Source organism: Chanodichthys erythropterus, chromosome 21 (genome assembly GCF_024489055.1).
Source record: "Chanodichthys erythropterus isolate Z2021 chromosome 21, ASM2448905v1, whole genome shotgun sequence".
Classification (NCBI taxonomy): domain Eukaryota; kingdom Metazoa; phylum Chordata; class Actinopteri; order Cypriniformes; family Xenocyprididae; genus Chanodichthys; species Chanodichthys erythropterus.
The window spans coordinates 8,452,515-8,478,981 of NC_090241.1; the positions used below are offsets into that span (position 1 = coordinate 8,452,515).

At 38.1% G+C, this 26,467-nt stretch overlaps 1 protein-coding gene across 2 annotated transcripts in view; it reads left to right on the top strand.

The window, feature by feature from the left end:
- The window catches only part of LOC137011073 (protocadherin-9), a 308,168-nt gene that overhangs the window by 57,656 nt on the left and 224,045 nt on the right, over positions 1–26,467 (top strand). For both annotated transcript variants that reach the window (XM_067373649.1, XM_067373650.1), the window contains exon 3: positions 14,779–14,880. In XM_067373649.1, coding sequence (XP_067229750.1) covers positions 14,779–14,880 — 102 coding nt within the window. The remainder of the gene's footprint in view (positions 1–14,778; positions 14,881–26,467) is intronic.

Below are 26,467 nucleotides of genomic sequence, written 5' to 3' on the forward strand. Positions count from 1 at the left end.
CGTATCACCAAATCCATTTTTTTTTCTGTGTATCTGTCATTTTGTATAATTTGAATTAAGTATAACTTGAATGATTAACATGCTAACCTTCCATATAGAGTACCTTCCATATAAGATTTTACTGTAATATGTGAGGTTGGTAGCAATTGTGCAATTGAGTACTTGTGACATAAATATTGTATGACTGAAAGATAAAATTTTAAAATATGTAATAAATATTATTTCATTGAAACATGAACATTGAACATTGTTCATTTTAACATAAAATATGTTAGTGAATAATTTTATCCATTTCAAATAATTTAAATATTGGCACCATTTAGACTTTTGCTTTAAACCCATTTTTGTTCTGGCTGCTAAATAAATTAGTATAATATAAAGGCAAATTAATATTACTGAATGATATTACTATTCAGTAATATCAATACATATTTAAGCAGTGATATCATTACTATGTGATGTGTGTTCTATTTGAGATGAAGTGGGTTTATATTGAGTATTTCAAGGCACTTTAACAGCTGTATAGTTTAATGGCAATATTTCTGTACATGTTTCTTACACTAAAAGATGCCAGGTAATTTGAGTTTTATAAGGAAAATGTTTAATTGCCTCTGGTCTCCCCTACTCATTAATTAATATTCTGTCATGATTGAAAAGTTAAAAATGAAGATGATGTGTTTGGCCAACTTCTAAAAAAAATAAATAAAAAAAAAAAAGTAAAAAAAAGTTACTTGTCTAGAGATATATAGTGTTCGAAAGCTTAAAAATGCTGCCTTTGGAGGATGCATGCTAAGGTAGGAAGGCCTCAAGGCATATCCGAATCCAGTGTTAGCTGAAATACCTTAATCAATTTTTGGAGCAGCATAAATGTATCCTTCACTGCCTTTGATATCCCACAATTCTGTGCTTTCCATTCTGTGACAGTTGAGCTAAAAAAATAAAGATGGCGTGTGAAAGTTGCGGTTGTAAATGTACATTTTTGACCAATTTTTTACACTTCTGATGTCATTGCTAGCGAGAAATTACTGTTGCAGTAATTAAATATTTGCTTAGTTTTCACTAAAGCTCGCTCTATTTTGCTGTAGATCATTAAACCGTTATGCTGCCTCGGTATGAAATCAGTTTCATGAGGTACCTCCATGCGAAAATGCTGCCTACGAATTCATTGCCTGATAAGGTAGCGAGGCAACAGGTCAGCTGCCTAAGTTTTCGGATGCAGCCAGTGTGTTTATGAATGGGTCATTGAATCATTAACTCCCTCAATTAATTTAAAAACACTGAATCATTCAGTAACTAAACACTACTGTGTATTGCTCGGAGATGGCAACTGCTCTGCTGTGGCTTTGTTTAAAAAACAGCTTGTTTTCAACAGTTCAGAACAGAGGTTTCAGTGAAAAAAAAACGGGAGTTACTACAGGTGGTTAAAACCAGAGAGCAGCGGTGATAGGAATGGAAAACCACACGTCTCTCTAGGGATGAAGACTAAGCAAAGATTTTGTGACAGATCCTTTAGAGCAGGGTTTCCAAAGCCAGTTCACTCAGACTACTTCACATAATTCCAAGCAAGCTGTTTAGAGTGTACTACTAAAAAGAGAGAGAAAGAGAGAGAGAGAGAGGCAGGCAGACAGACGGAGAGAGAAAGGGAATATAAGGTGGAATTGATTTTATATATTTAGCATCGTATTGTGTGGCATTTCTGTGGAGTCTGTGTTCACGAAAAGAACAAATATAGTGTGAGACTCCAACAAATAACTTGAAATAACCAGTTCTATTTGTTTAGTTATGCAGCATATTACTCCTAAACTGTTAGATATGGTAGATGCTGGTGTTTGGTGTGTAATTTTGCCCATGACATAAAGATTAGATTATATATATTAGATTGTGCAAACTGAATGCATTTCTTTTTTTATATTACCCCAGACTGTTGTGGTTGACTTTATGGTGGAATTGGGTGAAAAAACATTGCACGTTCAATTTAACCTCAATCAAAAGAAAAATAATAAATTATGTTTGGCTTAAAGAAAATTAATTCTATATTTTGATAATTTTGCTACATTGTGACATTACTGTAAATTGTGTCATTATAGCACTTTCCAAAAAAACCCCCCAAAAAACGTATTACTGTGTCTGGACATTTTACTTTGTTTGTAGTTCTCATTATTCTTAATGACAATTCCAATTACTATTAAAAAAAAAAAAAAAAAAAAAAGTAAATTACAAGTAAAATATACGAAAATCAGGATAAATAATTTTTTAATAACTGCAATTTTTATGAGACATTTCTGGTCATCCTCCCACTGACTATGAGGTTTGTTATATATATTTTATGGTAATGAGAATTATTTTACTTAATTGGCAAGAATGTAATCCAAAAGATGCAATGCAACAAATCTTAATGGTGCATATTTTCTTATTTCTTTCTGTTTGATTTAGATTAAAATATGACCCAAACCATTTTCTTCACAGGTTTTGTGAAATCCACTCAATGATCACACCACTTTCCTGAGCCCATCTACTGTGTTTTAAGTAGTCATTAACCAATAGTGCGGTCAGGGGTCCTCTTTAGATCAGTAATGTTCTCTAATGATGAGAACGAGGCCCGCAGTACAAATCGATAAAGGCTTCGTCTCTTGTGAATGAGCAGCACAACAGCAGACCTCTTTGCCATCCAGTATCCCTCCGTCTCGACTGCTTAATTGATTGAGCGTTCCTCTGCTCTGCGCTCAGGTCTTGGATTCCTCAAGCCGAGTATTACATGTCATCTAGCCGAAGGGGCAAGTAGATGGCGGGACGATAGAATAAGATCGATTTGGAATATTCTCTGTCATCAGATGCCATAATAGAATGTATTCTCTGTTCCACGGTCATCTGGTGTCGCCGGTGTGGCCTCTTGTAACCTCAATCACCCCCACTGAGAGTTACGCTTCCTCCTTTTCATGTAAACGTGCTCATAGTAGTAATGAAATGTGTGCTTTTTCTCCCTTTGCTATCTTGCTTTTTTCCTCCCTGGAGTGCAGACTTTGGTTTTCTATAAGGTACAAATTAATTATCATATCAAACAGTCTTCAGTAATATATTTGTGTCAGCTTGGATGGAGAGTTTTGCATGAGAAAGAGCAGTGGCTTTGAATGTGCACTGGATACATATGGTTGTTTGAGGGGTTGGTGAGTTTGATAGGCTTTTGTTCTTCAAGAACAAAGTGAAAGGCCCTGGCGAAAAGCAATCCTCTTTAGTTCCTGAATGATATTAGGGCTGTGAGGATAATTGGGTGATATTTTTAGTGGTGGCCCCAGCGTTCAAGCTGTTTTTTTGCTGTCTCCTTAGCGAGAGGCTCTCCCTGGCCATTGTCAACTTAAATAGAACGTCGATAAGTTGTAGTTTTGAGCTCACCGTGAAAATGGGCTTAGCAGCAGTGCAGTAAACACAAATATGAAATTTGCTGAAGAGACTGATTGTTGCCAGTGTTCAGTCAAATGCTAATTCTCTCCTCCCCTCACTTTCTTCTCTTTTCTGTTCTGTTCACTACAACCACACACACTGTAGTTTAAGACAGTAAAAACAGTAATATTGTGAAATATTATTTAGCGCCTCCTGACGCGAGGCTGTGCTTGACGCCGGGTTCTTCCGCGGGGGCGAGTGGCAGGTTTCTCTGGGTGAATCCTATGGAACTCTGTGATGAGTGAAGGGTCAAGGATATCCTCTGCGTTGACCCAGGACTGCTCCTCCGGACCATACTCCTCCCAGTCTATCAGGTGTTGGTGGCCCCGGCGTCTGGAATCCAGAAGCACTCCGACTTGAAACGCTTCCTCGCCATCCATGATTATGGGTGGGGGGCTCCGGAAACCACCTTTCTCCTCCTCCCCCGCAGACCACCAGCAGGTTTCAGCAGGGATACATAGAAAAGTACGAGAGATACGATAATTAGAGGGCAGTTGGAGATGGTACAATACAGGGGGGTCTTAAAATTTTGAATGGACCCACATACATGGGACTGAGCTGCTTGCATGGCAGATGGAGGCGAAGGTCCCGTGTAGACAGCCACACCCACTGCCCTGGAATAAAATTGGGGCTAGGACGCAGATGCCGGTCAGCTTGAACCTTCTATCTGTTGATACCACGCTGAAGATGGACCAGAGCTTAGTACCATACTCTCACTTCATTGAAGCCAGTCGTTGACAGCCGTTCAGTTTGACCATTAGTCTGTGGATGGTAACCAGAAGAAAAGCTTACATTGACATTGAGCTGGTGATAAAAGACCTCCCAGACCCCGGAGGTAAACTGCAGGCCTCGGTTGAAGACAATGTCTTTTGATAGACCATGATACCGAAGTATGTAGTGGAACAGGTATTAAACTGTCTCAAAGGCTGTGGGAAGCTTAGATAGTGGTATTAGATGGCAGGCTTTGGAAAACTGATCAATTACTGAAATCGATGGCAATGTGTGACCAGGGTCATTGAGGGAAGGGTAGTGGTTGTAGAAGTCCTGGAGGGAGCTGTTTAGAGGATTTAGCTGTTGCGCATTTTTGCGGTTCTTGATGTAAGCGATGGTTTCTGCCTGCAGCGTATTCCACCAAAATCTGTTCTTTAGTAGCTGCAGAGTTGCTGTGATACCAAGGATGTCCAGAACATGGGGAGGTATGAACCCACTGAATGACTCTGTTACAAAGATTACCTGGCACATAAGTGAGATTTGGAGAGGATTTGGAGGGTGGAGGTGGATCTTGATTGTGAGCCTGAGTGATTTCCGTCATAATGTCCCAATGGACTGGGGCTACAATTAAAGATGTGGAAATTATAGGTCCAAGGGTAGAGTTTTGGGTGTCTGCAGTGTCTTGATGGGAGAGTCTGCTTTCATGTTCTTAGTGCTTGGGTGATAAGTAATAGTGAAATCAAAGTGAATAAAAAATAATGCCCACCTAGCCTGCCTGGGGTTTAATCTCTTGGCTGAATGCAGGTATTCCAGAATTCGGTGATCGGTCAGTACGAGAAATGGATCTTTGGCCTCCTCTAGCCAATGCCGCCACTCCTCAAATGCTGCCTTCATGGCCAATAGTTCTCGGTTGCCACTGTCATAATTTTGTTCAGCAAGGTTGAGTTTATAAGAATAGAATGCACATGGGTAAAGTTTGGGAGGTGTACCTTGTCGCTGAGCTAAAATGGCTCCAATTCCTGTGTTCAAGGCATCCACTTCCACCACAATGTTAGGTTAGGGTCCTGGTGATGCAATATAGGTGCAGAAGTAAATCTTTCTTTGAGATTGTTGAAAGACTGGATTGCTGCAGTTGACCAGCATAGAGTGTGGTGTTTGCCCTTTAACAAGGATGTAAGTGGGGCAGCAGTGGAACTAAAATTCCTGATGAATCTTCTATAGAAATTGGCGAACCCCAGAAATCATTGTACAGATGTGGCCATTAAGAATGTGCATCACAGTGAAAGGGATCCCACGACCTCCTGCAGCCGTAGTGAAGTTCTCTGGCACGTGATGTTCGTTACCAGTAGGGGGCAGTCATGTTTCATTCTCAGTTATAGCATATACTGAAGCCAATGAAATGCAACGGACGTGTTAACCGTGAAACGTGTTCCTTTTCGGTCTTTTATTAATGTTGATGTTAATGTTAAACTGTATTGTTTTTTTTTTTTTTCTTTCAAAAAAGCCCTACTAGGGACAAGTGTTGTAAATTAGCTTTAAGCTAAAAACATTATGATACACGCATCAGATGACTGTCAAAGGTTATCTATGTTATTTGTATCTGTCCCTATCTAAATAAAACAAATAAAAACCTCTCTCAGGCGCGTATTGACAGCAATCCACAGAGCTTATAATCGTGTGAGAACCACATTTTAAGTATATTGTTTATGTACAGCTCAAATAGAAATAAAATATTAATGATTTAGTTATTAATGTCTTTTACATGCTTGTCATGGGCGTTTGAACATTACTGTAGCGCTTATATTGTGTTAAGTTCATAGGATTATTTAAATTTTAGTCTGGTGAACACTATTAAGAACATAAAACAGTGTTACAATAACTTTTTTAGTGAACTTATAAGTGCAAATATCCCGTCCCATTTTAGCAACCTTAATTCCCAGATTGTGGAATTATTCACTGTGAATTTAACACATTTCTTTGACATTAAATAGCCTATAAAAGTTTTTTTTTTTTGCAAGGACACATATGAAAATGTGACTTATGTAAGTCTAACATAAAATTATATTGCATTTTGTCTTTGCCACAGACATAACCTGTTCAGACATGTTATGCTTTTTATCCAAAATCACTCACTAATTTATTTATATACAGTAGCCTATAGCTAGTGTTACAGGAGTAAGACAAAGCAAAGCCTCCACCAAATAATTCTGATATTTTTTTTATAATATTGTTCATTCATTCGTCACTTAAAAGTACAATCTGTATGATATTTTTTTTACACATTAGAGCAATTCCAGCATTACGGACATGACATTTGCAGCCAAAACTAAAAATATAAATTCTCATAGAATGTATTCATTACCAATATACTGAACCTTTTCTTTATATTTTTCTAACCCCGTGAAAAATAGTCCAAAAAAAAAAAAAAAAAAAAGAGGCAACAAAATATGTTGGGAGGCAGCAGTATTTTGTAGACTTTCTGTGAATTACAATGCACAAAAATGGAAGGGTTAGCTCTTCACAAAACATAAAATATGTTTTATTTCAATTTTCATTTTCGCATTGCGAATAAATGTTACAAATGTGACATCTCTCTGTTACGGACGTGATGGTTCTGAAAGCTCAATTTATGGACTATGGAAACATATAAAAGCTTTAAAACTTCCATAGAAAACTCTAGTGGATATTTAATTGGGCTGCCACCTAATAAATATTTTTCTAGTTGACTAGTAGTCATCCATTTAAGCCATTTTTCAACTAATCACCCATTTATATTAAATTTATACTAATCTGAGGCTTTAATAAATAGGCTATTGGCGTAATATATTCTGTGCACTATCGCATGCATAAAGCTTGCTTCAAAGCACAGGCAAAAGTATGATTATGAATGTATCTACAAAAAAAGCATACATTTAATTATTTATTAATAAACTAGCGAGTTTGTTGTAAAACATGGTTGTCATGCTGGTAAATAACCAGTAACATTATTTTAAAGTGTTCTTGTTACACGTTACATGTAGTTACTGTAAATCAAACCCTAATCCTAACCCTAACCCTATTGTAAGTAGTAGTTAATTATTATTGCTCAGTACTTAATTACACTGTGTAATTACAATGTAACAAGGACACCTTAAAATAAAGTGTAATCCCAAATTGCATGTGTACAGAATGACGATAAGAGCTCAGAAGAGGAGTGACTTCTGTATCAAGCAGTAGTGTGTATGTTGCCAACAACAGTGCAGATCTGTATTAGTTGCCAACAACAGTGCAGATCTGTATTAGAAAGGCTGAAGGAGAGAGATAAATAAAGGACGACGGGGAAGATGTTCTCTATTGCTCCCTCTCCTCTTTTACGAGCTCATTTGCAGCGCTGGTGCACCAGTAACTCAACCATAGTGAGGAGACTATAAGGAAAGGAGCCGATTATGAATGCGATATATTAAAGATGGTGGCAAATATATTAAACATACTGGGACGATCTCAGGAGGCAGGCCAGATAATGCACTGATTGATTTTTACTGAGCTGTTAACTATTAATGCAGCTGTAACAGAAGGAGACCTGCAGACATTTATCAGACCCGTAACGCGTGCTCCGTACTCCGTGGCTGGAGTCGGCTGTGAAGGATCCATTTAGTAATTATCAAACGGCCCCCCGTGACGCTTCACAGCTCCCGGCGATGATGAGATTTCGCTGAAGGTAATGCGGTTGGTAAATAGTCGGTGTGGAGGACAACGATGCGTATTTATTTATGTTGTATCCTCCTGGAGCTCTTTGCCCTCAGCTTCAACCTTAATAAAATGTGTTTAGTTATCTCTTGTTTTTTTCTGCAGGCATCTGCAGTTTCGCTAAAATGACCCGTGGGGTTCGGTAAGAGGAGCATGTTGCCACTGTAACTGGAAATTTGCCTGATTATCAATGCGGGGAAACAAACAGAAAGGGCTTATCTGGAGAGAAGTGAAGTGCACTGAAAAGATTAATTAGGCTGAATGGTTTGGATGCTTTAATGAAGAGGCCTTGAGATGATGCGACGTTGTGAACTTGTTGGGAGCGCTCGCGCTCCTGCACACAGGTGCACATCTCAGCTGGGTCACATGTGGCGAGGAAGCACTTTAAAATGTGCCGCTGTCACCCACGTAACACCTTTTGTGCTGGTACCACTCTCACTCTTGTGACGCGTCGTCACAGGGACCACAGGAACAACGAGGCATCACCGCAGCGGGAAGAAACCTAATTAGCAAGAATAAAAGGAAGCATTTATTTAAAAAAAAATGGCAAGTGATACTTTCACCTAAAAAGCTGCGGTCAGCCCTTGACATTCTCATTATGAGCTATTATTTTTGGTAATCAAGTTTAGCTTTGAAGAAAAATGAAGGGCAAATAGAGGATAAATTTGTAATGAAATTAGAAGTCTCAGTTTTTAAACTGAGCAAAAATGAGGAATATTAAACCGAAGCATGATTTATAAACACACATGCTGTATGTATGTTGTCTCTGATGTAACTTTGAACATGAAAGGCCTGAAGCATCAATTCAAGTAGACACTTCAGGCTAAGTAAGCCAAACTCTTATGTTGAATTTTCCCAGATTTTTGAGTAAAAGTGTGTGAGAGCCTGTCCAGGGTGCTTTCACCTGCCTTCCGCCTAGGATACTAGGATATGCTCCAGCCTTATGACCCTTCAGGGGTCGTATACGGATGTAAGAGAGAGATTGAAGCGTATGTGGAGGGTAAGGAGGGTATGGCTATAGCCTAATTTTTAGTATGTACTATTTACTACGCACATCATAAACCATTCTTTTTAGGCAGGTACCAGATATGGGTACCTCTTAAAATAATTTAGTCATGTCATAAAATAATTTAATACGACTGAATTTTTATTTAACATGTTCACAATTTAATAAAACATAAGTTACTAATTATAATGCTTTAATTATAAGCAAATAAATTACATACAAAAAGGGAGCAAAGAACATTTACTGTGAAACTGTGCACTGTGAAATTAATCTCTTACTTAAATCATGCATACATCTGCACTTTGACTGAATTCTGTACGATTCCTCATCATAAACAACAAAGAGCTCTGAACCAACCACCGGCGTTACAGTGATGACAAATCTGAATGCCTCTGATTGGCCGTTGCAATCTTAAGCCCAACAGAACTGTGTGTGATTGGTTATAATGCAACAATGCTGTAAAAATGTAAAAAGAAATATGATGCAACATGAGAAAATCTAAATTTAATGCCACAATCAACACTTTTCATTTAATTTTCACTTTATTGTCGACAGCCATAATAGATTTAGGGCCAAATTTACTAAACAGGGCAAATTAGCGCAATCCCAAAAAAAGCGCATATGGGAGTGGGAAGTTCTGCACGTGATCTACTGATGATGCACAAATTAAAGAACACAGACGTAGCCGGATTATTTCCATAATAACCAGCGCAATCTACCAAGAGCAGTGTAAATTAGCGTCTGGTTGAAACATGATTTTTGGGTGGTAAATAATGACGCAAATAATTTGATGAGCGCAAAGCTGAGTAAACCATCTTGTGTGATTCATTTAAATTCACTCCTCCCATGAATTTTGCATCGGAAAGCGAAAAGGTCACGCCTTTTCAGTGCAAATTTTTCATTGCGTGTCTTTAGTAAATCCTGACAGTAGTTTTTAATGCCAAAAGAGGGTTTGTGTTGCTGCAAGCTGTTAGTAAATCTGGCCCTTAGTTAGTCTTTGTTTGTTTTTTTATTTGGTTTTTTTTTTTTAACATGGCTAAGGGAAGGCTAAACCTTGCCCAGTCTTACACATAGATGCAAATGAGAATTCAAAAAGTATATTTATTGTATTTTCCATCCACTACTATAGAAGTTTACCCAGCTATGATGACTGCCTTCTGAGAACCCCAAAAATAAAAAAGGGTCCATAATTAGTGTAGATGTGGTTTATTTTGTGTGAAATTGACAGTCCCCTGAAGGGAGACACATCATCAGATCAATAGATCTGCTGTGGGTGTTATTGTTTGAACCAAAGCTCATGTGATTGACAGAGAGCTGTCGTACAGTCCCTTAGCATCCCTTCAGGCACATTATATTCTTAAAAGCCCTTGATTTATGAAATATCATCTCTCTGGTCGTGGTGTCTTTATGAAGCATTTTAATGTTTGTGTGTACATATGTATGAGTGTTTGACCTCTTTCCTGTAAACATGGCCCTCTGTGTAAAAGCTCTCTAAATAAATGATGATAGATAATCTATATATACAGAGTAAATGGAAAAATGCCGTCAGCATCACCTGTCTATCAAGCGCACACACTTATTTACCCTCAAGTGCGCCAGGCTACTTAATCTAGAGTAATATTCCCCCCTTAATCACATTCATAAATTGGTAATGATATTCATGCACTTGTGTGATATATGGCAAATTATAATGTCAGCGTGTCTTAGCCGTGCTGCCGTCATTTGAATATGGGCTGTATTGCTTTAATAAATCTTGGTGGGTGGGATATGGCAGTCATTATGTTGAATGACAGTACAGAGTCATGTAAAAAAGTGGATTCAGCTCTCATATGCATCACGATGTTAATCATAATATGACTATTGGGGCCATCATGATTCTCAAGTGTGATGGAGGGAAGTGCGTGGAACAACTAGGTTTATATTTTGTGGTATGATAGGTCTTCCTGTCATTTCAATTAAAATTTCAGCTTCAAAGTCACACTTATGAGATAAAAGGGAGCCAATTATTAAAATCTGAATTTTGCCTGATGTTACTGAACATGACAATGCATGACCCAAACCTGTGGCACATGATGACTAAAGCAAGACTGTGACTAGCGGAAACCTTGAGTGTACCTTTGTACATTTACAGAGTTCATTTTTGTGATTTGTTGCAAATTTGTTGCACTAAACAGGAAGTACAGAGGCTATTTTCTACTTTCTTAAAGCTTAGAATATGTTCAGTTCAGCAGAACATGCTTTGTTTGAGGGAATGAAGGACAGATGACAGACAGCTTGTACTTTTACAGAGCTGAAGCAGGCTTCCTTCTGGCTTTGATCACACATCTTGCTGCGAGAAAAGCTGCGAGAAAAGGCTTGTTCTCAAGACTACACACACCAAACACACACTGCAAGTGCCAAAGTTAGATTACTGTAAAAATATAAATTAATAATACAATTAAAGAGTAGAAACCATAAGCTAGTGCTCTATAATGGGCTTTCTTGTCTCTTTCTTTGCACTTTTCTTCCTGCTCGTTCTCTAATGGGTATAGAGTAGAGAATCACACTGGCATTAAGGCAACTTTCCCAACTGCCAAAGCGTGTCGTCAACATGACATTAATTAAAACACCGAACGTGGGCGGCACCAAGTTCCAGACAAATAAATAAATAGACATAAGTTTCAGAGACAGGGATTAGATTATGCCAGGATAAGGCCTTAGTTCAAATAGGACATTTAAGTATCTTGTGCCTTAGAAAAAACATTACTGGTGCGCATCTTGAAACAAAAAATGGCACTGACATATTTTAAGATATGTTAGTGCAAGTTGCTTTTAGTTAAAACAGCTCAAACATGCATTTTAGTCTGGGACTGGGTTTAAGTCTTGTCTTTGAAATCGGGGATAGTGTTTAAGAAAACACTTTTTTGATGCCTTGGCACTGCAAACGTAACTTCAGATTAGGGCTGGGCGATATGGCAAAAAAACCTAAAATCTCTATTTTTTTCAGAACGATTGATCGATTCACGATTTCTTTCTTTTTTTTTTTACTGTTTAACTAGTCAACTTAACTACAATATGATTTAAGTAACATTCTCTTTATTAACAATCAGGTTAAAATAAAAGTTCCATTCCAAGTGCACCACACATAAAGTGATCAACATGGTGTAAATGTAAAACAATTTGTTAAATATCTTTGCAGACTATATGCCTGAAATATGGAGGCAAATGTTGTACAAACTTATTTTAAACACATCCTATATACTCAGAAATAATATAAAATAAGAAAATGCTAAATATTTCTTAAGTAATAAGTAATAGCAATAAATAACACCAGTAATAGGCTATTATTAACAGCAAATGCTTTGTAAAAACAGAAAACAACAGCAGCTTTCAGCCTGTCACCATCATGCAAACATGAAATATCAAACAGGTTTACAGGTTTTTGCATTCCATTGCACTATTTGTCCAATTGTTTTTATGTTTGGCGGACATGTTTTTTTTTTTTTCTCATTTAACTGCCTGCGTCTCATTTTTATAATGCAATAAAACATTTCTGAATGAACAGCCACTTAAGAATAGTGATGTGTTCAACGCTCATAGAACGTCACATGAGAGTGGTTAATCAGGCACGCCGGTGCCATCGCCATCATGAGGTCGGATAATTTTCTTCTCCTAATCTGGTTATTGCTGTATAATTGTAATGTTTGCTAACATTTTTATTCAAAATCGCGATTTCTCGATTTAAAAAATAACAAAATTGAGGCAAAACATTAAATTCAAATTAATCGGAAAATCGCTCAGCCCTACCTCAGATTTCATGATGTGAAGCGTGCAGAGATGGAGAAGAGATAAATAATGCGTGTCAGAGGGCGAGGGTGCGCTCTCTAAGGCTTTCTGGGGTTAGAGACAGTGATGTATGCCCGGGCCTCTCATCGGCCCTGCCTCATTACTGAGCGGCCATTTTGTAAATCAACAGATAATTACGGTATACATCATACACTGTTCGCATCGCCACAATTTACTGGATTTTGTTAGGTTCTACGCCAAGGGATGGAGTGAGATGAAAAACTGCTCTTTCCAAAGCAAATAAACCATTTCCTTAGTATTCATAGGTTCTCTAGAGGGCATCTGAGAACGAGTGAACAATTTTTAGGCTTTTTGCTTGACCTTGAATCTCATGTAACTCTTAGCATATGTTTTGTAATTTTCCATCTTGTCTTGTTCATCATGTAAGTGAATATATGAAAGCCTTTATTTTGTTTCCTTTTTCTTTCAGGTCAGCATTTATGTTTTAATTCATCACTGTACAATAGGCAATGTTTTAGCTTCTCTGACTTTGTTTGTGAATTTCAATGATGCTGCCTTGCCTCTGCCAAAGCCTTTTTGATTGCTTTCCCTGCTTGAGTATCACTCTAATATCATTTGAAATGTCACCACTCGTATGTGTTTGTTTCAAATGCGTCCCTCGCGCCTATTGCATGTAAAAAAAAAAAAAAAAAAAAAAAAGCACAGAAGAGAAGAGACAGAGCGTGTGCGCGTGAGAGAAGCAGATTACCTAACAAAGGCCAGGCTGATTTGAAAGCAGGATATTTCGCTGAGATTCACGGCAGAGGTTTGTCAAACACAAATGCTGTATGCTTATAAAGGCAATTTCATTTTCAAAGGAGATATAATCAGTCTGTATCATTTTGGACACAAAGCGTGAAGAAGAAAACATCTTCAGTTCCGCCTCAGCCTAAAAGCACTGTGTAATTTGGCACCTTTTGAGTTGACCGAGTGTTTGGAAATCGAGAGCCCCCTAATTTTATGCTAGTGTGTAAAATATTAAGGATACTGCCGATTTTCCAAAATTCTCAGAAACTATGGATTTGTGTTGATTTCATGAAAAGGGATAGAATGCCATTCATTCACCTGGTTATGATCATTAATGGAAGTGTCTTGTTGAGTTACTTTAAAGACCTTTAAAGCAAGCACAGCTTTTGTAATACCTGTTGAAACAGAAAATTGACATTGGACGAATTGCAGGGATCATCTGCTGTTCTGAAACAGTCAGCGTCATGTGCTTTCTAGAGGAAAAAACAGGTTGTGTCTCTATAAAAAAAGGTAGTTAGTTCCTTTAATTGAAAGACAAGACTGGAAATTCCAGCTTAAGCTAGTCGTTGTGTTTTGGAATATGATAGATGGTCTTAGACCAGCTAATGATCAGCTTAGACCAGCTATAGTACAAAAAAAAACAAAAAAAAAAAACAACCTTTCCAGCATTAACTGGATTTTCCATCATGGGCCACCCTACTGAGTATCAATATTAACACTGTGGCAATAAACATTTTTAGTATGATTGATTTATTGGCTGATATCCCATAAATAGCTTATTTTTCACAGCATTTAATTTATCACATAATCAAACATTGTGCACAGTATGCAAAGTGGATATTCATTTGGATATTTGCTAAATATTACACTTAACAGTGTTAGTAAATGTCAAAATAAGATAAATTAACATGTACAATTAAATATCCAATATCTTTACAGTGTCTGTCTGTGTTTAGTAATTACAACTTAGGACTGGGAATTTTTGTACCATGTGACCACTGTACCACCAGACTGCTGCAGATTCATTTAGACGTTGACAGTGTTTCCATAGAAATGCATAATTATGAGTTTGAGGATGTGAACAGCTCCGGGTATAATGCCACATGTTGTCATCTTGAAATTACAGTAATTACAACATGGTGTGAACGCAGCAATTCTCACGTTCATTCTTCTGTGAGAGGTCCATGTCCTCTCCTTTCTCTGGTTCCATTACTCTCAACCCAAGTATCACTCCAGCCATATCATCACTCATTTTCCATCTTTAAGACTGTTATTTACTAGTTTCCTGGTTGAACTTGTAACCCCCCCTTTTTTTGGCTTTTAAGGGAACACTTACCCGCGCCCGCACCGAACTGAACCCCGACTATCTGGACCTTCGCTCTCGAGCCGAGTTGAACCCAGAGTACTGGACACCCTGCACTCCTCTAGTGAGTAACCCTTGTTCAGATTGTTGAGATGTCTGCTGCTGAAGCACCATTAGACAAATACACCTTTCACCCGCTTGTTTATATGTCTGCTTATTGGTTTCTTTAGTGACCTCTCTAACAATGGTCTCTTCACTGCTGCATCATTATAACTGAGCTAATTTTACATAAACACACATAACTCTCTCCCATTGCTCTCATTACCTGAGTATGTGCAGGGATTTTTGTCTTCTGGGGATCAGGACAGTTTACATAAAGCTTTTCTTGCCACTGGACCTAATTATGCTTGTTTTTTGGTTTTCCTTTTTTTAGAGCTGTTATTTGTGTGGAAAGAAATGGCATATACAAGCTTGAAGGTCTTAAATGTCTGTAGTGGCTTTTCAGAAAAGCATATAATGCTCTAAAACTGCTAATCGGAGGCAATGCTCTTGACCGGTTACGTCAGTCGATGGTTGTCATTTGCAAGTGTTTATCAGAGCAACATGTTCTGTTTTGAAAAGTTTATTTTTATCTGGAAATGGAAATGCTAATTATTTGCTGTTTGGTCATGGTCAAGGGTTGCTCCCTGTGAACTCTTTCCTGACTTTGGGGACATTCAGATTACATGTGTCCGCTCGTCGCCTACTGTTAACCTTTATCCTGGTGAATTTAATACTCTCATCTGAAAAGTGTGTGCTCAGATATAGTGAGATAAATCAAACGCATAAATCACCCACAACACCTTCCTTTTCATTCTACTGAGTGCTAAAGACATTACTTGTGCTCCAGTGCGTGTGCATTTGTAGGTGCTTGAATGAGTTCACCAGATTCCACAAGGTCTATGAGGCTGCAACTTAGACTGACAGAAAATAAGAAGGTGGTGAATAGAGAGGTAGAATATTTGCAGTGGAGAAGGAAATGGAGGAAGCTCAGAGGAAAAACATTACTGCAAGACAAGGCTAGAACATTCCCTCCTCGTTTCAACTATAGGGACCTTGAGACTCTAAACATGCCCACTTTATTGTCATCCACACACACCTTCAGCTCCATTAGCTTGAATGGGCTGCATTGCATTCCTGATAAACATTTCACCCTTTTTGCTCTGAATCTTCCCTGTCTACTCCCTACTTCCAACAGGACTGCAGGGAATATGGATCCACTCTGCCTGTCAATAAGATGATAGAAATGACCTGCATGCTTCCAGATGTCGCCATGCATAAGAGTAGCTTGGTGTGCAGCCAATTACAGTGGTTTTCCATTGGGATCTGTCCTCATCATTGGAGTGTGAATGGACACTTTGCCATATCATCTTGGGGTGGATTGTCTAATCACACTCAATACTCTCTCATACAGAAAAAAAAAAAAAAAAAAAAAAGAAAAAGAAAAGAATAACACTCCAGTTGAAAGTAGACTTGTGCCGATATTCGTAATCTATATTGTGCCTATATTGTAATCGTCGGCACTTAAGAATACCGTAAATAATCATTTATTACCAATTATTAATTTTTTAATAAGGAAATTAAGAGTACTTTACCCATCAATCGTATAAAATGCACAACACCGCTGTATTCTGCGTCAAAAGGACACGCGCTCAGATGTAAACAATCCCAACATGCACGAGAAGCACATGTCGGAACCAGTGAAGGAGACGAGCTGAACGAAAGTGCGCGTTCACTCTCTGACAGCAGAGGGCGCTGATGGAACAGCAGCGTGCAGCGGTTACCACGGAAACTAACTGCGCTAGTGAAGTTTTTAAAATGCTTCAGCCAGCCATTCGTTTTTTTGTAATCTCAGTGTTGTTCATCACAGCACTAAATACTGAATACTTAAAAAAGACTTAAAAGGATATTTATTTTCAAACCTAAACATTTTTATATTTTAATCTGGACTACAACATGCCATAATGATTACAAATGTTTTGATTATTTGTTATTGTTCAGTAAAACTTTGAAAACATACAGCTTCATTAGTTAACATGTTAATTCATTATCACTAAACTGACAATAAAAATACTTATAAAGTATTAATTATTATTAATTCATGTTAATTTCTTAGTTACTATTTAATAACATTACTAAAATCAAAATAACTTATTTAATGGACCTGAGATAAATCTAACAATGATCAGTAGTGTTTCTAAACTATTATTAACAAAAAATAACACTTTCTGTAACAAATGTAGCTATTGCTCAATCTTAGTTAATGCATTAGAGTAAAGTGTTATCTGTTGTTCTTTATAGCCTAATTCTTTTGCATTTTAATCTGTTTGAAAATTTCAGTCAGAGTTGTTTTTTGTTTTATTACAAAAAGAGTTCTTAAACCTGTTAAACTATGACAAAAATGGTTTTGCAACTTATTTTAATTTCTTGATAATACCGTATACCGTTATAAAAGCTTCATCAATTAATCGCAACATGACAATTTGATACCGTCACATGCCTAATTGAAAGTTATACTTTCAAGGTTACTTAAGCAAACATAAGCTAATGATCTTATATTAATAAATTTAGATTAAATTTATATTTAAACTAATATTTTTTAATTTTATAAACATTATTAAAAACATGCACAAAAATACATATTTGAGTACTTAAGGCAACATAAATCATTATCCTTACTGATATAAGTGTTTATAATTATGAATAATGGTATTTATTAAAAGTATTACATACACAATCACATATATCACAATATATCCATTCATCCAAAGACATTCAAGTGTGTAAATGTATACTGATTGGTCTGTGGTGCAGCATATGTAACATGCTAGATGCTAACAGTTCTAATTTGGTGTTTAGTGTTCAGTATTGACTATTATCAGAGTGGATCTGATAATGAGAACCACTGCTTAAGGGAAGAGGCTGTTCTTGTGCCTGGTTGATTTTGTTCTGAATCTATTCTCTGAGCACAGTGTTTCAAACAGGTGATGACTAGAGTGTTAGGGATCACTAGCTACAGTTTCTGATTGCTTTCTGGACCTCAATTTGAAAAAAGTTAAGGAGAGAGCGCTTACTACATTCTGGTTCTTTCCACTGAATGGATGGTGTGCTGAAGTTGGCATTTTTTTTCTGTGCGGTGAGCGGCCAGTACCAAATTGTTATGGGAGAAGTGAGGGTGGACTAATTGTAGTGTAGAACTACTACATTGAGGCTGGTTCAGTTTACCTCCCATTCAAGGTAGTCTTTGTTTTTCAAGTCTTATTGTCAGATTCCAGATTGGTGGGTTGTTGTGACAAGAGATAAAGCTCCATTTGACCCCAGATGTGAACTGTCCTGTCCTTATTGAAGAATCTAAAGGGATAAAGCAGGGACTCTTGAGTTGTTTCAAAGTAGGTCAGAACAAGTTGCTCAGTTGTCGATAGGACCACCAAATGGTCACGACTTCGTAGTCATTAAAGTTTCTTACTGCCCCTAGGGAGTAAAACAATAGCTGATCTTTTAAAGCAGGTTGAAGCAGGTCCAGCAGGTGGCAAAGAAAGTCAGGAAAACCTGTAGTTGGTCAGCATTGTGCTTCAAGGACTGCCATCTTCTTTCCTCTGGAGAATTGGGGTCTGGTGGCCTCCCTTTTGTTCTTGAAGTTCTCTTGGTTATATGCACAGATGCACCGAGACACAGTTTGTTAATTTTCTTCATGCACCAAATGTATTTTGTCTTTTACAAGCCAGTTTGATAAATGGCTTTGTAAACCAGCCTGAATCTTATTCTGTTGAATTGCTAATGGGATTAGAGCTGTATTATGAAAAAGGTTGTTTTTGGAGAACATATTGCTTGTTGTCTGGAGGTCAGAGCGAATGTGCAGTATATCTTGTTCCTTCCTCTGTCGTCTCTCAAAGGTCAGCACTGTGATTAACCTCAGGTCAATTACACCCAAGATGCTGTACACACAATCCGTTAGAATGCATTAGTTTGGGGATAAGTGCATGAGGCAACCAGTCTTACTGATCGGAGGTGATCCTTCAGTTCCATCTGCAGCTCTGCTAATATGTTGTGCATCTCGCCAACTGTCAGTTATTGCTCCCCTGAGCCTTTAGAACAATATTACGACTGATATTAGTTATTGAAATGAGCTGTAATTAACACAAAACCAATTGAGTTCATAATGGAGTTCATCCCTCTATATTGCTCTATTATATTGGTGTCTTCTCACCTCAGGACCGTGGAAGGAGAGGAGGAAGTAAAGCGCACACTTCAGAGTGTGTCAATAAATGCCTTACACAGCCTTTGAAAATAAGCCGACCTCTCATTACAGAAAACATGGCTAGGGCATGTATATCTTCACTAGAGATGGACAGATCAGATAGATTCATTGGGTCGCTGTTAAATAAGTGGCTGCCACAGAGACTTGTCATTGGGTATCTGCTGTGAAGAGCTCCAGGTGCATGTACTCAAGGTCCATGGGTAGAGAGGAATCATGGAATGGATTATGAAGTCATTCCAGGTTTGTACCGCTGTAGCTGCTGTTTTCTTCCGACATATCCTGGAATATTCATGAAGTGGCACTAGGGTATGTCTAAGGAGACCTGTCAGCAGGGAAGAGAAACATTTCTGAGCTTGTAGGAACATACTTGAGAAGGAAAAATGCCGACTTTGAATTGCTTTTTCATGTATTTGCACGCATTATTGATTTATTGACCTTCTGTCAGGACAAGGTGGTTTGAAGACAGACTAGGGCCAATTTATTCATTCCGGTGAGAGGGAAATGAGCTTAGCTCTGCCGCGCTGACCGAACTGAGTGATGACTGGGCTTTAAGGTTGGCGCTGATTAGCAGGAATGAGCTTTCTCAATGCTGTGAGAGTCTTGCTCATTAGATGATATGCAGTATGTTGAATCTTAGCATCCTGCTATGCAGTTTAGTAATGAGAAACTGAAAAATATTAAAAGTTACAGGCAGCATTTTATTCCTTTCGAATCAAGGATATAACCAGGACTGAGGGGAGCAGATGTAAACCTTTAAAAACTGGTCATTGATTAAACTTCAAATGTCCCCTTCAATGTCCATAGCTGTGTTGTTATGGCCCTGCTACAAATGTTTTTCTTTCTAAAGTGCCTCTTAGAAGCTGAATGTGTTCCTCGTGCCTTACTTTGTAGAAAGATTACGTCTAAGCGTTTTAGAAAGGTGGTCAATAGTGAAGGTGTATTTACTGTAAGACCTTTTGTAAGGAAAGAGAGACCTCGTGAATTATGCATATGTATAGAGCTCCCATTTCTGTTCTGAGATATGGGATAGGAAATGGATCCCTTTCTTAAGTAAAGAGTAGGGATACTCCTGGGGCGAGGAACTCTACCTTTACATTAGCTGGGCTGTCAGCATTGACTCAGATTGAGTGCTGGAAGCTACACAACTCCTTATCCATAGTTCACCCCTTTTTAAGAAGACCGACTACTGCCACTTGCTGGTATGGAGAGTTGTTTCCTCTCACACTAATGCAGAACATACATGCTAGTGATTTGTTGCTGTAGTCTTTGTGGTGTATTTAAAGTGTGAATATATGGGTCAGACGCAGATGACGTGAAGTGGCACCACAGTCGATTTTTGTTGCCATTTTTGTTGCCACCTGCCTTGACGTCGGTTTGGTGTGTCTGGGCTTTAAAATGGGAGAACGAATATGATATGGGTTTATAATGACATATGGGTGAGTAAATGATCGAATCTACATTTTTGGGTGAAAACTACAGTAATCGTTCAAAAAAAACAACAAAAAAAAAAAAACATTTCATATTGCTTTCAGCGGCATGTTTTATAAGTCACAGATCATCTTGTTGGAACTAATACCCTTTCTGTGATGTGGTGGAGTCTTGTTTGAAATCAAGTTTTGTCATTATTAAGTTGCAGAAACTGTTTGTACAGCCTCCAACCTTGTTTGAGGCCATTTTTTTATTGTCTCCCTCTCTTTCTTACGGTTCCATTTCTGTTTCTGTCTTACTTCCTCACTTGTGTTCTCCCTCCCCCTCTCTCTCTCTCTCTCTCTCTCTCTCTCTCTCTCTCTCTCTCTCTCTCTCTCTCTCTCTCTCTCTCTCTCTCTTCAACTTGCTCCCTCTATATTATTAAGAGTGGAGCTGGTGACTTGAGATAAGTGGTCACTCCTAGAGGCGTATACAGGTGAGGGCACTCTTTTATTTGGTCAAGATGGATGGTTTGTTACATTTCCCTGAAAGTAGCAGTCAGCATTGCAGTGCTGCCACTCTTTAAAATGCTTTTGTCTGATAAGAGCTCCTGCATTAGTGCATAAGGCTGGGTCCAGTGTTGGTGCCCTTGTAGTGCTTCAAAATATCTCAGTCACTTCATTCATCACAGTCCTTATAGTTCAGCAGCATAAATAAACACTGACTTTTACCTCCCCAGTCCAACAACAACCTATTTTTTTGTGGTTCTGTTTTATTTTCAGATAATAAAACTTGCATTATAGAATCTCTGTGACTGTGAGAGGGCCATATGCTTTAAGAATCAATGTCAAGTCGATAAGAGCATGTAAAGGAAATGTCATTTTCTGCCCCAGTTTGGTGGTTATGAAGGACAAGGTTTGCAGTTTTTTGACAGTCTCAGTTGCTCAGTTGTTCCAGCAGAAGATGTTTCTCCTGTTTTGTACATTCAGTTGTCATGTGTCACATGTTTCCTGGTCTTTGATGATGTCATAATGCATCATTTACACAAACCTGTCAGCTCTTCACATTTGTTGTATACCTCAGTCTTCCAATCGATGTCACGTCATGCTTTTAGACATCACCCGAAGTCTATTTTTACAGAGATGAGATGATGCATATGGGTAGAACTAGTTGTACAAGCAGGAATTTGTATGGAGTTTGAGTTGTTGGAAGAACCACAGGTGCTATACAGAGGCTAATAAAAGACAAACTCACAGATACTTTGACACTCTTGAAGTTTTTGCTGTCATACCATGTATAGCACTTACAGTTTCACACTGCCATTTATGAGTAAATGCTTCGGTGAAATGTTCAGTACGTTTAGCGTTGTCTGGTGCACTACACAAGCTCAGTGGCATGCATCGTGTTCTGAAATGTACCTGAGTCCTTGCAATGCGTTTGCTTACAATGTTTCTAATTTGAACTGTCTGGAAATTTTAGATATGACTTTCACTGTTTGCCACCTAGTGGCAGTCAATTTGTCAGTGTATTTACAAAAGTTGATCAAGGGTTTAACCCTTTGTGAGTAGTAGGGGTGTGTATTCATGTGTGTTTTAGATGAGTGTCTGTTTAGGGCCTGATGGACCAGCTGTGGTATCTGGCTGTCAGTTTTATGCAGATGAAGAGTTCACATAGTAATTATCTAAATAATTAGCTTGTCCCATAGGAAAGTAAGTTTGTTCTACTTCAGGCAATCCTGTCTCTTCGGTCTCTGCTGTCTGCACGGCATCTGTCCTAATGGCACAATTCCATATATCTAAAAAAAAATGAGATGCCATTTGTTATCTTGCTTGATTATTAATCTAATAAATAGGCAATAGACACTGAAACACACGTCCTGGCAAAAAAAACAAATTCTGATGTGTTTTATTAAAGGTGATGTTCTCTGCCTCATCTGGCACCAAACAGAATTGCAAAAATAAGTTTTCATGCAGGTTTCCCAAACACTTGTTTGCAATTGGCCAGAATGCAGGATGGGATTTTTATATGGATTTTGAAGAATTTTTTCTTTTTTTTTCTTTAGAATAATGTGCACTGGTGAATCATTCACTGTAAGACCAATAACATGTCTTCGGAAGGTAATAAGGATCAATTTCAGAAGTGTCTGGAATCAAATAGTTCTTTATAGGGAAAAATTATATAAAAAAAGAAGTAAACCAAACAGATACAGGACACTTATCTCTGGCTATGACGGATGACTATCTAGCAACAGTCAGCATTGATGCTTTAACAAATCCAATCGATCAGAGATGGTTGGCTGTGGTGCTGCTCTTCGACGGGCCACCGTATCGCCCAGTTGATGCTGATGATCTCTTATCAATAAGAGAGTTAACTGTGACTTATCTCTTTGTGGTTTTCACCAGTATTTTCTGACATATTGCCACTATTTTAAATACAGAGAACACCACTGAGGCTCTGATGGAGGATTACAGAGCTTAAAACAGGCCACAGATGTAAAGGATCCACATTTGGCCTTTATACAGACCGGTATGTCAATACCCCTTAACCTCTGCTGCTTTCGTGCCAGGATGGCCCATATATGAAGTGGTTCAGGCAGATAGTCCTTCAGAATGCCCCATTTTCACTCTCTTGCTTTCCTTTACACACATACACAGTTTTGGCCTTTTGAGATTTGGGGCACTGCTTTCCAAATTGACTTTTATCAAACTGTCTTAGGGAAGTAGGCTTTGTGGGTGGGCGGCACTCTATTGTTCTCCTGCATGTAGTAAAGAATGAAAGAGGAGCTGTTCAATATATTTTCTGCTATCGTCAGAACCCCTGCCAACTTAAGGGCAAGTCTGTTTCTTTCACCCCACCACAGAAAGCGAACCAAAGATTTTATTATTTTTTTTCATAAAGAAAGGGCACTTGTTTTTAGGATCTATTTGTTTGTTTATTTTTCAACATTTTTAAGCACACTTGCCCCAATAATTCTTCCAAATTCTCTTCATAGTAATGCAAAAAATATATATATTTTTATGTGTGAAGTATTGATTCATCATGGTATTATTTGTCATACAGTCTAAAAAAAAATAATAATAATTGTATTTGCAAACAAACTTAAATTTTCATTGTTACTGAGAATTTGAGAGGAAAGTATACTTTATGAAAATAATGTCAGTACAAAAAAGCTTGAATTATTATTATACTTGTTTTTGTGGTTTTGATGTTGTGACCTGGACATTTATTTGCGAAGTTCTCTTACACACACATGTTCGTTTTTGTGAATTGTGGGGACATTCCATAGGCGTGATGGTTTTTATACTGTACAAACTGTATTTACTATCCCCCTACACTACCCCTACCCCTAAACCTAACCATCACAGCAAACTGTGCACACTGTTACTTTTTAAAAAAAACTCATTCTGTATGATTTATAAGCCTTTTGAAAAGTGGGGACATGGGGTAATGTCCTCATAAGTCACCTCTTTTTGTAATACCTATGTCATACCCATGTCATTATACACATTTGTGTCCTGATATGTCACAAAAACGCACACACGCGCACACATACGCACACACTGACATATGATATTGTTTTAAATCTGATTGTTTTGTGGAGAATTAGATATTGTGGATTAGAGGTCCTGACCCTTTCATTATACTAAGAGGGCCTTAAGATGAGATGGATCTATGAAAAACATACTGTGCTACTTTAAACCTCTTGCATGTCTGTCTCAGTGTTATAAATCTGGAGTGTTTAATCGCTTGTCTCATGTAAAAGCATCTTTACTAATATCATCATAAGCTGTGTGGTGGCCTCAGAATAAACAGCTGTGAGAAATATTACAGAAGCTTTAAACTAATATATATATAATATTGTTATTGTTCCTTGATGAAATCTGATGAAATGTGGAAAAATTTCATCTGCATAGCATGTTGCAGTGCATTCTGGGATTGGCTCATCTGGAGAGAACGCATGTGATGTCACCTGACTTTGTCCAGAATGCTGCCTACTGTTAGGAACAGCCTTTGCGTTGTGAATGAATGCTTAAAAAGTAACTTAGGTTGGCAACTCACTTGGTTTAGGAACCAATCTTCTTCCTGCCACAGAGATATTGTTTAGAATTATAATCTCCTATGAGCTTCTTATGGTTTACTGTAAAAGAAACCTCCTGTCAAGAAATCAACCTTGCCTGTCATCAAGAAATGCAGGTAGAACTTCTGTTCTCTGACATGTTCATTTTTGCAGGGACAGCGTGATCACCCCTCTCTAAAATGTGTCCGCAGGGATGAAATCTGGAAGTTACAGACTGGACTAATTGGCTTGGAGGCAGATATGCAGGGTAGCGCTGACAACAGAGGTTTTTTTCTTTCATATTGAAGGGACTGGACCCCAGCAGCAAAGTTCCAGGAATGCTGTAGGCTATGATCTACCCACTGAGCCAACCTGGCAATTAGTCTGCGAAGGTTATATATATTCTACAACAGGATAGCATCAGTGCTGAAAGCCCCCTAATGGACTTCCATCTTTAAAACACCCTCTTTTACAATTCAAATCTTAGTTTCTGTCGGTCTTCTTGCTGTTCTCTAATGAATGTTTTCTGTATTGGGATAGGGGTTTAAGCTACTCTTTCAACAAAGTAGTTACTTACACAACATCTCAACTAACTTCAATATAGCTACTTTTCATATACAAGTAAGCATTATCTTGTTTAATTATATAATAATTTATGATTTGTAGGGCTGCCCCTGACCTAAAGATTTTCCTAGTCCACTGTTATTCGTTCATTTAAGCAATATAGTTGATTAGTCAGGGGAGTTCATCAGAGTTTGTTCATGTTGTTGCGGAGACGGCACTTTGAGAAGGTGCGCTCTGATGCCATCGTGGGCATGGAAGTAAAGTTCCATGTCGTGCAGTAAGTGAGGTACTAATTTAGCTTAATTTAGCTCATTTTCCCCATGAACACTTGGATATGCGCCTAATATTATTGCATATTTATCGAGTTTAAAGTTAACAATAGAGCAAGTGGCCATGTGAAGTTGTTACACATTAGGTTACTACTTACATGTTTTACATAAGTCATGTTTGAGGTCGCACTCTTTGGATTTTCTACCCGGCACATTTGTGGCACATACAGCTGATAAAACCGATATCGGTGTTGCATTTTCTAGATGGAGAGAGCTTCGCAACAAACTTCACCTAGAAAGAGATGCCGATCTCGCTTGTGTTTTACTCGACAGGTGAGTTGTTTTGATTCGTATCTTTACAGAAAACGTATGCCATTATAACGATCAACACGATTAGTATTATGGGGCCTACACGCCAAACACGGGGCATCGCGTCTCTAGACCCGCGCGAGGACGTGTCTGATCCATAGTCTGATCGCGTCTTTGCATTGACTTTGTATGTAATCTACTTGCGCAAATCGTTGAACTCGCGTTTGCTATGTATGCCCAATTATTGTGTTTGAATGTACATGAGTGTATATATTTGTTGAACAAGTAGTAATTGTTTTCATATCATCTGACTAAACAGTAATCAATTAATTTGATAATTTACTGTAAAACTATATTTGCTGTATTGTATTGCAATATAGCATGACGCAATATGTAATGGTGGCATGTGAAAATTATCTTTTTCAGACACTAACGAAATACAGTATTGGATAGATTTTGTTAGTTACTGTAGCAGCTACAGTGTAGTTATCATAATTTTACATAATAACCTCACAATAAAAATTGTGCTGTCAATACATATGCTACATATGGTAAAGCGGAAGCAGCGCCGGCGATTGTGGCATAATAAAAGTTGCTCGTGATGCGTGTGTTGCGCAATCGCTCCAGCGGCCTCATTCAGCTCCCACAACACTCTGTCTTGCTTTGCTTCATACTACAGTAACGTTAATAATCGCATCCATTAACATGTTTTCTTCCCAAGTCCTGTTGAGGTGGAGACCACATGTCCCAAGATTCCACACTCAAACTTGCCGTCATCAAGCTACGCCTTTGTTTTGAATAGGCGTCT